At 43.3% G+C, this 14,824-nt stretch overlaps 1 protein-coding gene across 1 annotated transcript in view; it reads left to right on the plus strand.

Moving 5' to 3' along the window:
* The window catches only part of armh3 (armadillo like helical domain containing 3), a 147,116-nt gene that overhangs the window by 10,880 nt on the left and 121,412 nt on the right, over positions 1-14,824 (plus strand). Inside the window, exons 2-9 of the mRNA XM_041210178.1 lie at positions 3,472-3,583; positions 4,888-4,944; positions 5,726-5,872; positions 7,373-7,480; positions 9,246-9,338; positions 9,601-9,675; positions 13,409-13,495; positions 14,281-14,337. Coding sequence (XP_041066112.1) covers positions 3,482-3,583; positions 4,888-4,944; positions 5,726-5,872; positions 7,373-7,480; positions 9,246-9,338; positions 9,601-9,675; positions 13,409-13,495; positions 14,281-14,337 — 726 coding nt within the window. The 5' untranslated portion in view covers positions 3,472-3,481. The remainder of the gene's footprint in view (positions 1-3,471; positions 3,584-4,887; positions 4,945-5,725; positions 5,873-7,372; positions 7,481-9,245; positions 9,339-9,600; positions 9,676-13,408; positions 13,496-14,280; positions 14,338-14,824) is intronic.

Consider the following 14,824-nt stretch of genomic DNA (forward strand, 5'->3'; position numbering starts at 1 on the left):
GTGGTACTGAGTAAATTGATGGAGCTGGGCTTTGACATGTGCCCAGGTCCTGATGGACTTCACCCTAGGGCCTTAAAAGAAGTGGCTACTGAAATAGTTGATGCATTGGTTTTCATTTTCTGAAACTCCCTAGATTTGGGGAAGGTCCCATTAGATTGGAAGATAGCAAATGCAACTCCATTATTCAGAAAGGGAAGGAGACAGCAAGTGCCCAGTTGGCGTAACATCTGTTGTAAGGAAAATGTTTGACTTCTTTAATAACAGCTTCTAAGCAGGGCATTTGGATAAGTTCCAGGTAATCAGGCAGAGTCAACATGGCTTTGTGAAATTGAAACCAGCTCATTGGAGTTCCTTGAGGAAGTAACATGTGCTGTGGATGAAGGGGAATCTGTGGATGTACTGTACTTAGATTTCCAGAGACATTTGTTAAGGTGCCACATCAAAGGTTATTGTGGAAATTAAGAGCTCATGGTATGGGGGTGGGGGGGGGGGGGTGGGGGGGGGGGGTGGGGGGGTGGGGGGGGGGTGTAACATATTGGCACGGATAGAAGATTGGCTGTCTCACAGGAAGCAGAGAGTAGGCATAAATATGTCTTTTTCAGGTTGCAAATGGTGTGCCACAGGGATCAGTGCTGGGACCTCAACTGTTTACAATTTATATAAATGACTTGGATGAAAAGATGGATGGGATGGTTGCTACATTTGCTGATGACATAATGATAGGTAGGAAAGTGAGCTGCGTCAAGGACATAAGGATGCTACTAAAAGATATAGATAAGTGAGTGGGCAAAGATCTGGCAAATGAAGTTTAACGTGGCAAAATGTGAAATTGTCCATTTTGGCAGGAAGAATGAAAGAGAAGTATATTATTTAAATGGTGAGAGATTGCAGAGCTCTGAGATGCAGAGGGATCTGGGTGTCTTAGTGAATGAATCGCAAACGGTTAGTATGCAGGTACAGCAAGTAATTAGGAAAGCTAATAGAATGTTATAATTTATTGCGAGGAGAATTGAATACAAAAGTAGGGAGGTTATGCTTCAGTTACATAGACCACTCATGAGATCACATCTGGAGTACTGTGTACAGTATTGGTCACCTTATTTAAGGAAGAATGTATATGTGTTGAAAACAGTTCAGAGAAGGTTTACCAGACTAATACCTGGAATGAGTGGGTTGTCTTATGAGGAAAGGTTGGATAGGCTAAGCTGGAGTTTAGAAGAGTAAGAGGCAATTTGATTGAAACATATAAGATTCTGAGGGGTCTTGACAGGGTGGATGTAGAAAGGATGTTTCCTCTTGTGAGAGAGTCTAGAACTAGGAGTCACTGTTTAAAAATAAGGGGTCACCCATTTAAAACAGAGATGAGGTGAAATTTTTTTCTCTTCGGGTTGTGAGTCTTTGGGAGGGACTCTTCCTGAAAAATTGGTGGAAGCAGAGTCTTTGAATATTTTTAAGGCAGAGCTAGATAGATAGATTCTTGGTAAACAAGGGGGTGATAGGTTATGGGGGGTAGGTGAGATGCAGATTTGAGGTTACTATCAGATCAGCCATGACCTTATTAAATGGCAGAGCAGGCTCGAGGGGCCGAGTGGCCTACTCCTCCTTGTTTGTATATTCGTATGATTCTCGGTTGCACCATGGCTGCATGACAAGGAGTGTGATTTGAATACCAAGCTTGATGTCAGGACACACTTGCTCACTTACCTGCAGTAGGGGAGTGGAGGCAAAGATGGTGGAGTCATTCAGAAGACAGTCACCTGTGGACTGAATGGCCTCTCATCTTTTTAACTTAAGTTGGGCTTGCTCTCTCTTTGCAAAAGTGACTTTCAGTCAATAACTGCAGAGCCTCCTTTGTATGAGGAATGCTACACATATAGATACAGGATGTTATTTTCAGGGTTTCCAGTCTACTTTTAACCTTCTTGGTATTACTGCCTCTTGTCCTGTTGCAGCTGTTCCAAGATAATTGTGACCAGTGACTCATGGCAGGAGGTCATTGGTGATGGATTTTCTGAGCACCTGAACTGTCTAAAAAGTATTACATAGAATTTACAGCACAGAAACAGGCCATTCAATCCAACTGCTCCATGTTGGTGTTTATGCTCCACACGAGCACCCTCCAGTTCTAGTTTATCTCACCCTATCTGCATTTCCTTTTATTCCTTTCTCCCTCATGTAATTATCCAACTTCCCCTTAAATGCATTTATGTGAATCACCTGAACTGCTGTCATTCTCCTGAGTTCCCTATTGGATTTATTAATGACTGTCTTATACATATGACCCCTAGTTTTGGACTTGGTATTACATGGGAAGAAACAAGATTTAGCCCTGTAAGTATATGCTAATAGCTGCTAGCCTTTTGCTTTTACATAACCCTGTCAGCTGGAAAGTACACTTAGGGGTGAAATTTGAGTGGGGCAGGGTCACAAAGCAGACATATTGCATTGACTACTCTGTGTTTGGTGCCATAGCGTGGGTATGTAATGGGTGGTGGATAGGATATGGTCCATTTTGTGACCCCATGCAAGTTTAATTTCACCCCCCTTTGCCTGCGTTGAGTTTACAGCATCTGGTGATAATTTAAAAATGGAACATAGAACCAGTTTTTATAGGCACAGTTATTCAGGGCTGCCTGTGATGTGGCCGATAGCAATTCAAGGAGCGTGATGTTTGAATTCGGACAACTTATTAAACCGCAGTCCCGGATTAAACCTTAATTTTGGATTGACCTGAGCAGGAAATTGATCCATGCAGGAAATAATTGCTGTGGTCACTGGTTTGCGACATGACAAATACATTCAGGAAGAAGCTGCTTATAATATTGCATGACACATATTACCCAGAGCAGATCTTAAGTGTCAAAATGTCATGCCCATCATTACGCTTCATTGGAAACCAGTGACAGCATTGTGGAGCACACACAGGATTAGACCAAGCAGTTATTTACAGAGAGGGGAAAGGAATTGTATAGGGTCAGAAGCTGTTGGCTCAATCCTTTGATTAATCTGAATTGAACAGGGACAGTATGCAAAGCTGGTTTTAGATAGGTGGGAGTGTGTATTAATATTTATACGAATGGGGGTACAGTTAACAGACTGCATATGTGCCACATTATTATCACTGGGATTTCAGTGAAGTGTACTGCAGCTAGTTTAAAATCTTCATCCTGTTTCTATTTAATCTGTGGGGAAAATACCTAGAAGTATGATTATAGGTTGTGTAACCAACTCAGGAAAGAGCCTTTTGCGCTCGTGACACTGAAGTACCCTCAATTATGGATCTGTACTGTTTATTGTGAGAGCAATTTGAGTTGGTCAGGGAATGTTCAGGTACATTGAACAATATGAATACAGGTTGGCTTTAAGTGTGATCTCTGCCTGATGTGAATTGATAAGAATGAGCTGTAATAATCTGAGTGATGACAATACCAAGTGCTGCACATTTCCTAATGGCCAATATCTTTGTTACAGAATCCAAGCAATGGCACAGGTAGAAAAAAAGGGAGGCCTTCTCCGCAAAGCATCGTCCACCAAGAAACCCCTGAAAGAGAAGGTGGTTTTAATGTACGATGAAATCTTCAAGGTTTGTATTGTGAAATGTGAATTGATTGATGATGAGGCTGTGTATTACCATGAAAAGAGCTGGGTTGGTTTAATTGATAGTAATGTGATGTGAAAGAAACTATTATTTCTGTTTGACAGATTTGAATGCAATGCTGTCATTAGGAATATTCACATCTAATAAGGCTAGAAAAATAGAATAGAGAATGGTACAGCACAGAAGGAGGCCATTCAGTCCTTTGTGTCTGTGCTGGCTCTCTGCAAGAGCAATTCAGCTCATGCCACTCCCCAGTCCTTTCCCTGTAGCCCTACAAATTTGGCATTGTATTTGAAGCATTCGTTTTCTATTGTGTGAATTTTTATATTTCTATAGCTTGTTATAAGTCTTTCCCTTGTGCAGATTTCCTGTCACCTATCTGCATTATAAATTCTGATGCCCACAATTATAATGGAAATTGTGCCTTCATTGAGGGGTAGGGTGTAACGTTAATGTGACAGGTTCACACAGCCATTTTCCGTTATTGATGCAGACATGAGAATTTATAATGTGAAAGATTTACAGGAACTGCTACTTATTTATTTACATTACCAGTCAGTCTCTTGTACCATTTGACAAGGGGAATAAATTCAGATCAATTCAAATTCTGACCTTCGAGTGTAACAGGTTTAAAGGCCTGGAATATTTGGACCAGGCTGTGTATATGTAAAATCCATACATTGTTTTTATTTTTATATTTTCATTATAAATGCCTTTATCTCCATTTATGATGGAACTTGGCGATGTAAATAAGTGCTTGCATTTCTATAGCGTTGTTCACAACCTTAAGAAGTCCTAAGGTGCTGTACAGCCAATAGAATACTTTTGAAGTGTTGTTCCTGTTGTAATGTGGGGGCTGTGTGACAGACGGTTTGTGCACTGCAAGCTGCGAAAAGCAGCAATGTGGTAATGACTGTTATAACCTGTGTAAATTATATGTAATGTGAACTAGATACACCATAGTTACACCCTACTGCCGGTGGTGACTTCAGTGCTTGGAGAGGAAGGGGGAATGTGGTGAGTAGGACAGAGGGAGTGAGAGAAAGATTGGAAAGAAGAGAGAAGCTGAGAGGAAGAGGGGGGACAACAGGCAAGGGAATGGGGAAGGGAGATTGAGGAAATTGAATGGGCAGAGGGGGAAGAGGATAGGAGACTAGAGGAAGCTTTGACTATTAATGATGGGGAAGTGTGGAGATTCTCAGGGGAGCACTATCTTTTAGCAGAGGATGAGAAATTGGCAAAAAATATGGTGAGTCTCGAGTAATGTGGTGATGCTATTTCTGTCACAGAATGAAGACCCAGCCAAGAACTGTCCTCGATTCTGGGAGGAGCTCTTCCTGATGAAGGTTAGTTGGTATATTTGGTGTATTCTTTCTTGCAGTGTTAGGTTGTACTGACTAACTTGAGTGTTTTTTGTGGGTCAGGACTCAGTGCTATTGGTTTGGGAGGATATTAGTATGTGGAGGGCAGCAGACCAAGGGTTGAGTTGTGTAGATTTTAGGATGATTGAATATTCTAGAGCTTCGCTTAGGGGATCAGGTAGTGTTAACACAGAATTTCATTTGTGAGATTAAATAAGTGGGTAGGGTCCATAATAGGGCAAAGTGTACATGGGCAGTGGGAAGAGATTAATTGAGTGGGTGGAGTAGAGTCCATGATGGGGTAATTGTTCATGGGCTTTAGAAGGAGATTAAATGGAGGGAATGGTTTGAAACCTTGGTGTCATATCTGACCTATAGATGAGTTTCCAATCACATTTGTGCCATTATCAAAATCACCTACTCCCACCTTCGTATCACTGCCTCACTGTCCCCCAACCTCTGTTCACCTGCTGCTGAAATCCTCATGTATGTGGTTTTTCCTCCAGATTTGACTATTCCAAAGCCCTCCTTTCAGTCTCCCACATCCCACCCTCCATTATCTTGAGGTCTTCCCAAACTCTGCTGCCCCTGTCCTAACTCGCATTGGGTCCAGGTTCATCCAGTGCCTGTTGACCTACATTGGCTCTTGGTTGAGCGACAGTGCAATTTTAAAAACCTCTGTCATCTATTCACATCTCTCCATGGCCTCACCCATCCCTAGAAATAGGTAGAAATTATTGTTGACCTTTTGTCTTGTGCCCTTCAGGTGAACCTGGAGTACCTGGAGGCAAAGCTGGAATCTGTGGATGGGGATGAGCTGATGAAGTTGAAGGATAATATTAATAGCCTGTTCCAGCACTGCATAGTGTCCTTAAATGAGGAGCATCAGATTAAAGTGGTGAATGCATTACAGGTAAGATGTGAAATAGTGGGGCATATTTACATTTTACACAAGTGGGGTACAGGGTTACTTTCCCTGTGTCTTGTCCCACCTCCTCCCACTCTTCCACTTGACTACTCCATTACTTTTTCAAATCCACAACCTCTACCATCTAGAAGGACAAGGGGAGCAGCTGCATGGAAACATCACCACCTGGAAGTTCCCCTCCAAGCCACACACTATCCTCCTTGGAAATATATCACCGTTCCTTTACTGTCACTGGGTCAAAACCCTGGAACTCCCTTCCTATCAACACCCCTGGTGTACCTACACCACATGGACTGCAGAGAAGGCTGCCTTCTCCAGGGCAATTAGGGATAGGTAATCAACTTGCCAGCGATGCCCACATCCAGTGTTGCCTGTACACAGACTTCACACAAGGCTGTCCCTTTAAGTTACTGTGTGCACGCAACATGCAAAAGAATTTAAAGGGGCCAAGCACTTAAATTTATCACCCCCACACTCCAAAAAAAAAGTTAGAGTGAACACATCCTGAGAATAAATGTTTAAAAGAAAAGGAAAAGATTGCCTACGTCCATAACACAGTCCATCTCTCACCCTGCTGCTGTTGAAACCAGCATTCTTTGTCACTTTTTCTCCGGCAGCCTTTTACCCTCCAGTCATTCATAAACTCTGCTGTTAGTATTCAATCTCATGCCAAGTTCTGCTCTCCCATCACCCTGCCCTTGCTGACCAACACTAACTCCAAATGCCTCCAATGTGAAATTCTCATTCTGCTTAACTCCCTTACTAGTTCTGTGGCATCCTCCAGCTTCACAATCGCAGAAAACTCCCTATTTCTCTGGCTTCTTGTTTCTCCACATTTTTTTATCCATTCTGGGGGTGTGAGCATTTCTGACAAGGTCGGCATTTACTGTCCATCTCTAATTGCCCTTGCGAAGGTGGAGGTGAGCCACCGCCTTAAACTGCAACTTTTCTGTAGCGGCTTGATATAACTAGGCAGTTTGCTAGGCTTTTTCAGAGGGCAGTTAAGAGTTAACCACATTGCATATATGGTTTGAAGCCACACATTGGCCAGACTGGGCGAGGACAGCAGCTTTCCTTCCCTAAAGGACATTCATGAACATGATGGGCTTTTATGATAATCTGGTAGTTTCATGATCATCGTTACTAAGACTAGCTCTTTTATTCTGATTTATTAATTAATTGAATTTGAATTCCCCCAGCAGCCATGGTAGGATTTGAACTTGTGTTCTTGGAGCATTAGCCCAGGCTTCTGGATTGCTAGCCCCACAACGTTACCACAATGCTACTGACCCTCTTCTCCCCATCATCAGTGGCTGTGCCGTCAACCCCATGGAGAGTGAAATCTCTTCCCTGATCCTTGAAGTCTCTCTCCCTTCTGTCTTCCCCCTCCTTTTATTTTTTTCTGTCCGTGTGGTCCTTCAGGTTGGGGGTTTGTATTGTTATTACCCCTCAGTTACATTTTCTGTTCTCGTTTTTTCCCTCCAGACGCTGTGTGCCCTGATTCGAGGGGTTCACCAGAAAAACAAACCGACCTCTGGCTTTGACATTATCAACATGTTGATGGGGTTTGACAAAGCTGAACTCCGGATGAAGGTGAGAGTTGGGGAAGGGGCAAACGATAATCGAATCTGTTAAACAGTTGGCGGCACTCCAGGGCATTGGAAGAGCTAGAATGACTTATTGATAAAAGACTATCAGTGGTGGGATGCCTGCTGCTGTGACAGCCCTTCAGGCCAATGCCCTTAGGCATACATTGGCTCTGGCTGGATAAGTGACAGCAAACTAGTAAGCCTGTTAACAACTGCATTTATATTAGAGCCTTTAACATTGCAAACCATCACAAACACTTCACATGAGCAAAAATCAGACAAAATTTCATGTTGAACCAAAGGAGATTTTAGGACAGATGAGCAAAAGTTTGGTCAATGTGGTAGGTTTTAAGGAGCATCTTGAAAGAAGAGAAAGTGTTAGAGGTGAAGAGGTTTAGAGAGGAGATTTGAGAGCTTAGGGCACAAGCAGCTGAACCCATGGCCGCCACCGGTGGAGCGATTAAAATCGGGAATGTTCAAGAGGCCAGAGTTAACAGAGCACAGATACCTCAGAGGGTTGTAGAATTGGAGGAGGTTAGAGATATAGGGAGGAGCAAGATCATGAAGGGTCTTGAAAACAGGTAAAAGAACTTTGATGAAAGATGCATTGCTTATCCAGGAATGAATTCAGGTCAGCAAGCACAAGGATGATGAGTGAATGGGACTTGGTGCGAGTTAGAATATAGGCAGCAGAATTTTTGATGAACTCAAGCTTATGGAGGGTGGAAGGTGGAGGGCTAGCCAGGAGAGCATTGGAATAGTCCTGGCTGGAAGCAACAGAAATACAGATGGGGGATTCAGCAGCAGTTGAGCTAAGGCAAGGGAGTGAGATGAGTGATTTTGTGGAAGTATGCAGTCTTAGTGATGGAGAGGATATGGGGTTGGAAGCTCATCTCTGGCTCAAATGGGATATTGAGGTTGCGAATGGACTGGTTCTGGTTCAGCCTAAGCCAGTGGCCAGGAACAGGAATGGAATCGGTAACTAGGAAGCAGAGTTTGTGTTCTGGAGGGGGAGGAGGGTGGTGGGGTTGGTCTTCCCAATATTTAATTGGAGGAAATTTCAATGCATCCAGGACTGGACATCAGGTGAGCAGAGTGACAACATGGCAGGGGAGCCTTTGGACTCCCTAAGCATCAGGTGAATGTCAGAGGCAGTTCATCCACTTCAAATGGAATACATTTGGTGAATTTAGGCCATGTTAATGTTGGCTGTGGCTCAGTGGGCAGTGCTCTCCTCTCTGAGACAGAAGGTTTTGGGTTCAAGTCCCATACCAGAACTTGAGCACAAAAATCTAGGCTGACACTGAAGTACAGCACTGAAGGGGTGTTGCACTGTTAGAGATGCCATCTTTTTGATGAGAACTTGAACCGAGGCCCTGTGTGCCCTGTGGATGTAAAAGATTTTATGGATTTATTTCAGAGAAGAATGGGAGACATTCGTTGGTCTCCAGGACAAGTAATATTTATCCCTAAACAAACACCAAAAAAACAGATTATCTGGTCGTTTATTTTATTGCTGTTCTTGGGAGCTTGTTGTGCACAGATTGAATGCTGCGATTCCTACATTACAGTACTTCATCAGCTGTAAAGCTTTGTGGTGTCCTGTAGTTGTGAAAGGCTGCATAGAAATACATCTTCCTTTTCTTTTTTATTTCCTATGCTGGAGTGAGTGAATGCACCTTCATATCACCCATGGTTCTGCGTATGTGCATTGCTCGGTAGTTTCGCGATGGGCTCTGTGTGATAACCCTTCTCTCTTTGATTCCCAGAACCTGATGGAGAGTTTGGATACTTTGCTGTGTGGTGACGGCTCCGAGAGTTTGAAGAGTCTTTGCCTGAAGCTGCTGCTTTGTTTAGTCACGGTGAGGCAACCTCCCATCAGAGGTGGAACATCTTCCAGTGCTAGGCCCGCCTTGCCCCACTCCAGGTGTCTGTCTGTCTCTGTCCCTCCTGACGGCTCCTCTCTCCCCATGCTGGCTCCCCACCCTGAAAAGCGCTTTACACTGACACATGGTTTGGGTAATAGCAAGCAAGAGGGAACAGACATGATTGAAACTATTTATTTGATTAAATAGTTTTCCAGGCTATCTCACATCATCAACAGGTTTGTTTTTTTATTGGCAGGTCACAGATAACATCAGCCAGAACACTATCCTGGAGTACGTGATGATTAACAGTATTTTTGAAGCCATTCTTCAGGTGAGTGCCCTCTGTTCATCAATTTCATTAATCATTGTAAAACATTGGCCTAGATCTTCCGTTCTCTGGATGGTCTTACCCTGGAGGTACCCACAAGATGTGCTGGGGGGGCCCTTGGAAGTCTCCACACAAGGACAGCATGGGAAGTTTCAACTAATTAAGTCAGACACTTTGGATGGTTCTGACTCAATAATCAGAATAGTTACCCAGGAAAAGTTAGAAGGATTAAAACCAGTTCTAACTCCTCAGTAACTATATTACTGCCTCCCTGCCTCCACAGGAGCCCCCTGCCAACGAACACCCTCCCATCCCCTGACTACCCCTTCCATCCCTCCTGACCACCCAATTACATCCCCCACCCCGCCAACACCCGTCTACCCCCCAATCCCCTTTTCTGAATCACCCTCCTCCCTCAGCCACTTACTTTACACATTTACCTTCTCTCCCAGCTTGTCAAAGTGGCTGGGACATATAAACTTACTGGAATATGGCAGCTAGTGCCATAAAATGGGGGTATGGCTTTGCTTACCCCAGTGCTCCCACACTACACTGAAGGACCCCAGGAGCAGCTGCGCTCAGCAGGCGCAGGTTAGAAATGTGGAGCTGCAGTCTGAGGTAGGAAAATAGGAGCGGGATTGCCACGACATGGAAGATTTGGCCCATTGACTACTTTGAATTGTCCTTTCACCATCTAATTGGCCCATTCAGTCAGCGTTGCCTTTCTTGAGATAAATTGTTCTAGACAATATTGATCCCTCAACCAACATCGGTAAATGCAGATTATTTGGTCATTATCACATTGCTGTGCACGGGCTCTTGCTGTGTGCAAATTGGCCACCTACATTCCAGTAGTGATGACACTTCAAAAGTTACTTAATTGCCTGCAAAGTACTTTGGGGTGTCCTGTGGCCTTGAAAAGTGCTATAGAAAGGCAAATCTTTCTCTCCTGTGATGTTTCCTTGCATTGTTCCTCTAGCAGTTTGATCAGATGTCAGACTTTCTTGGTTTGTGTCTCAGTGCGACACAACAAGTAGAACAGGCTGTTCTTGACGCCTCTTTGTTTTTACGTTGAGTTTATTTTCAGGAGTACATGGACCTGCTGGTGAGACTACTGTGTCTGTGTGTCTGTGTGTGTGCATGCGTGTGTGCTTGTGTGTGTGTGCGTGTGTGTTGTGATATTCGATGATGCCACAGTTTTGCCACCCTGTATTCAACGCCTTTACACTCTAATTATCACAGGTACTCTCAGAATCTTACAGGAGGAAGAAGGCCATTCAGCATGTCGTACTTTTGCTGGCTCTTTGAAAGGGCTGTCCATTCGTCGCACTCCCATGCTTTTTGTCCCATAACCCTGCAAAATGAGTGGCTCGCACAGACTGGCAGGAAATAAAACTCTGCTTTCTTGGAGTGCTGCTTGTGCCTGTGTATTTAATGCAAATTCTGCTTAATCCATGTCCAACAAATATAACGTACATAGATGAAATTAACCAGAAATTAACAATACTAAACTCTGACAGTTTTATGATAGATTATAGAACAAAACCATGATTAACTTACGACCAAAACATTACTGCATTTTGGTGAAACTTGGAAAAATAAAACAAAATATTTTGGGGTCAAGCACCATCTTGTTCACTGATGCAGACCTTTCTGTGGGGATTGGCGATCGCTTTAGACCCCACCATGATTTTCAAAACATCTGGTGAGTCTATGGTTTAACACCGTAACAAGCTTTGCTGAGAACAGGGAATGTGCAATTCATTTAGTGCCAATAAGCTTGAACTTTTGTCAGCTCATTGTCACTGCCTAGCTGTCTATAAGGGGAAGCTGAATAAGGGAAAAAGGAATCACAAGCTCTGCTGGTAGGGGGAGAATAAAGAAGGAGCTTGTTTGGAGCATGGACTCTGTCATAGACCATTTGTGTGTGTTCCTGTGCAGTACATTCTGTGAGTAGATCCAGAATTCCAATAGCTGTATGTGACTGTTGGCTACATGAGCCAGCAGTACCATAACATTCATCCCAGTAGCACTGAAGAGGACAGTGCTGTCTGTTGGCTGAGCAGCGACACCAGCAGCAACATTATTGTACTTCAACCATGTGGTTTTGTTAATTCAGGAAAAAGAATATCACCTGCAAAAAGAACTGAAATTGTTTTTAAGATTTTAGGTGAGTGCTGAATGCTGCACCACAGTTGCCTGAGCCCTACATTCTGGAATTGCCTCCGTAAACCTCTCCACCTCTCTACGTCTTTCTCCTTTAAGATGCTTCTCTTTGACCTCTTTGATTAAGCTTTGGCCACCTAGCCAAATATCTTTTTACGTGGGTTGGTGTCAAACTTTGTTTCATAACAGTCCTGGGAAGCCCCTTGGGGCATTTTACTGTGCTACAGCTGCTATATAAATGGAAGTTGTTGTTTTCAAATTGAAGTCAGGATTCTTCCCTTTTACACTGTCAAATGAAACTCTCAGCATGGCACCAGTGAGTAGCCACGATCATGTAAATGATAAGCTGCTCAAGACTGTTGTTACAGAGTTTGCAGTATCTGGCTGTCATGATTCCCAATGCTGGTGCAGATTCTGTTCAGAAGAGTGGTGTAAGGCCAGCAGTGAAAGCCTGCGCTGGCTCACTGAGAGCCAGTCACTCTCTCTCTCACACTCTCTCTCTCACACTCTCTCTCACACTCTCTCACACTCTCTCTCACACTCTCTCTCACACTCTCTCTCACACTCTCTCTCTCACACTCTCTCTCTCACACTCTCTCTCACACTCTCTCTCACACACTCTCACAATCAAGAATTTTGAATTTCCCGTGCCCCCTTCTTCACTTTCTAACACTCGCTAACCAGTTGGGTTGAATGGCCGGTTTCTATGCAGTAAATTGTGTGCAAGTCTGTGCAGATTTAGGGCAGAATCTGATTGGGGATGATGGGTTTGTCTCTAAAAACCCAGCATCGGCCAAACTACCATTTACCAGTCAGGTTTAAGGCTCTCTTGAATCTTTTAAAGATTATATCTGTCTGCAGGCACAGCCAGCAGGTGGCACCATGTTCCATGTAGTCCTCTCATAGCTTCTTATGAATTTTGCTCTGTTCAGCGCTTCAGCGCATTAGTTCTGGAGATTAATATTCTTTCCATTCCCCCTTAGTAGTGGATTAGGAACATTAGGACCTACAATGGCAGTGTTTTAACTCGTTTTATATAGGAGAATGCAGCAGATACTGCATGATGTTAATCAGGACCAGAGTGGACTCGTTTCATTCACCTACAGGAATCGGAGTGGAATTTTCCCGATTTCCTTTTCCCCCAAATAGTTATAATCCCTGTGTCGTCAAGACCTGGAATGCATTGCCCGAAAGAAAAACTTTGATGTGGTACAACACATGTCTATTGTTAAACCCCTGGGTGATGCTATCGCATAGTTTGATATTTAGTTGGTATGGATGCAGCCAAAAACATAAAGACACTCGGACCACTTACTTGGATGGCTAGCTCAACCGTTATACTTACAAAGTAGTAATGACTGTGTTAAATAAATCTGCAAGAATCGCTTTGGACCATTTCAGACTGATGTGCTAAGGCTGCGAATAACTTTGTCAATTTCTGAAGTGCTGATTGGTATCGAATAACCCTTGTGGCAACACTGTGAAGTTTTGATCTGCAAGTCAGGAAATTTCCCTTAGCTTCTGTCTTTGTAACTAAGCTCCTGCTCCCTTTCGCATTGCTCTTTTTCAGATTCTGTCTGTGGCATCCAGCAGAGTGCAGCATGGCTATGATGGTGTGGTCCTCCTAGCACTGCTGGTTAATTACAGAAAGTACGAGGTAAGTCATTATCGTTGGAAGGGATCAATGATTCTCTCCTCGTTCCCTCTTTAAATATCATTGAAGTGAAAACCTGGCTAAAAGATATAAATTCTGAGGACAGGTTGCATAATCTGGGTTTGTGTTCTCTGGAGTATAGAAGATTGACAGATGATATAATCAAGATGTTTAAGACAATTAAAGGCTTTGAAAGGGTAAACTGAGAGAAACTTTCCTCTGGTGGGGGGAGTCCAGAACAAGGGAGCATAACCTTAAAAGTAGAGCCAGGCTGTTCAGATTCCAAGATTCACCAGAACCCAGACTGCCTGTGAGCAACACCAGGAGAGATCAACTAACGTGTAATATAAGCCAATACAATATAGCATTGTTTGTGATAAATTGTACCATTTCTATTTTGTGGTAAACCAACATCCATTATTTGATTTTGATGGAACTTGAGTAAGCTGGACTGTCTCTTTGAGTTCAAATTCCAAGGTTAGCCTGGGCTCAGAAAGTGTTTAGTTTGAAGACTTCTCGTTAATTCTGTAGTCAAACTGAAATGCCCTGACATGATTGGTTCACTTTTTTTTAATATTTGGTTTGGATATGTAAAGCCAAGTTGTTGTAGAGTCTGTTTCAGCCTAATCAAGGCACGATAACTGTTAGAATACCAATAAGTGTATTAGTGCAGTCCATTTAACCTGGTGTCTATCACAGATCAGTTAATATTGTGTTTCTGTTATATTTCAGTTCATGTACAGAGTCTGTGTTGCAATCCATCTAACAGTCATTGTCTTTTGTTACAGTCCGTGAACCCATATATTGTGAAGTTGTCCATTGTTGATGATGAGACGACATTAAATGTGAGTATGAGTTTCTGACGACCTGCAGGACGATGGCAGGATAAGATATGCAAGAGAATGGAGTACAAGGTTTCATATTTGAAGCCTTTTCTCTTGCCGGCTGTTCTTATGGAGGCACTCGGAGTAATGGGAAAGATGGAGATATATTTGGGAAGTGACAGCACGTTGAAGGACTTTGAAGAGAAATAGGATATGAGATGATAGTTTGCAAGAACAGCGGGAGTCAAGGGTGCTATTTTTTGTAGTTTGAAGCAATGATGGCGTTCTGAATGGATACAGCATCTGATAAGAGGGCATCATTTATAATATCTGCTTGCAGGGGAGCTGGGAGGAGAAGGTGGGTGGGCAGGAGTTCAGGAGGAATGGGATCATAGGAGCAGGAAGTGGCTCTCATGGTGGATGAGATGAGCTTGGAGGGAGAGGAGAAACTAAGGAGAGGCCCAAGTTCAGGACTAGGGTGGAGGAGAGTATAAGCATAGATGGACAA

The sequence above is a fragment of the Carcharodon carcharias genome, chromosome 17 (assembly GCF_017639515.1).
Source record: "Carcharodon carcharias isolate sCarCar2 chromosome 17, sCarCar2.pri, whole genome shotgun sequence".
NCBI lineage: Eukaryota > Metazoa > Chordata > Chondrichthyes > Lamniformes > Lamnidae > Carcharodon > Carcharodon carcharias.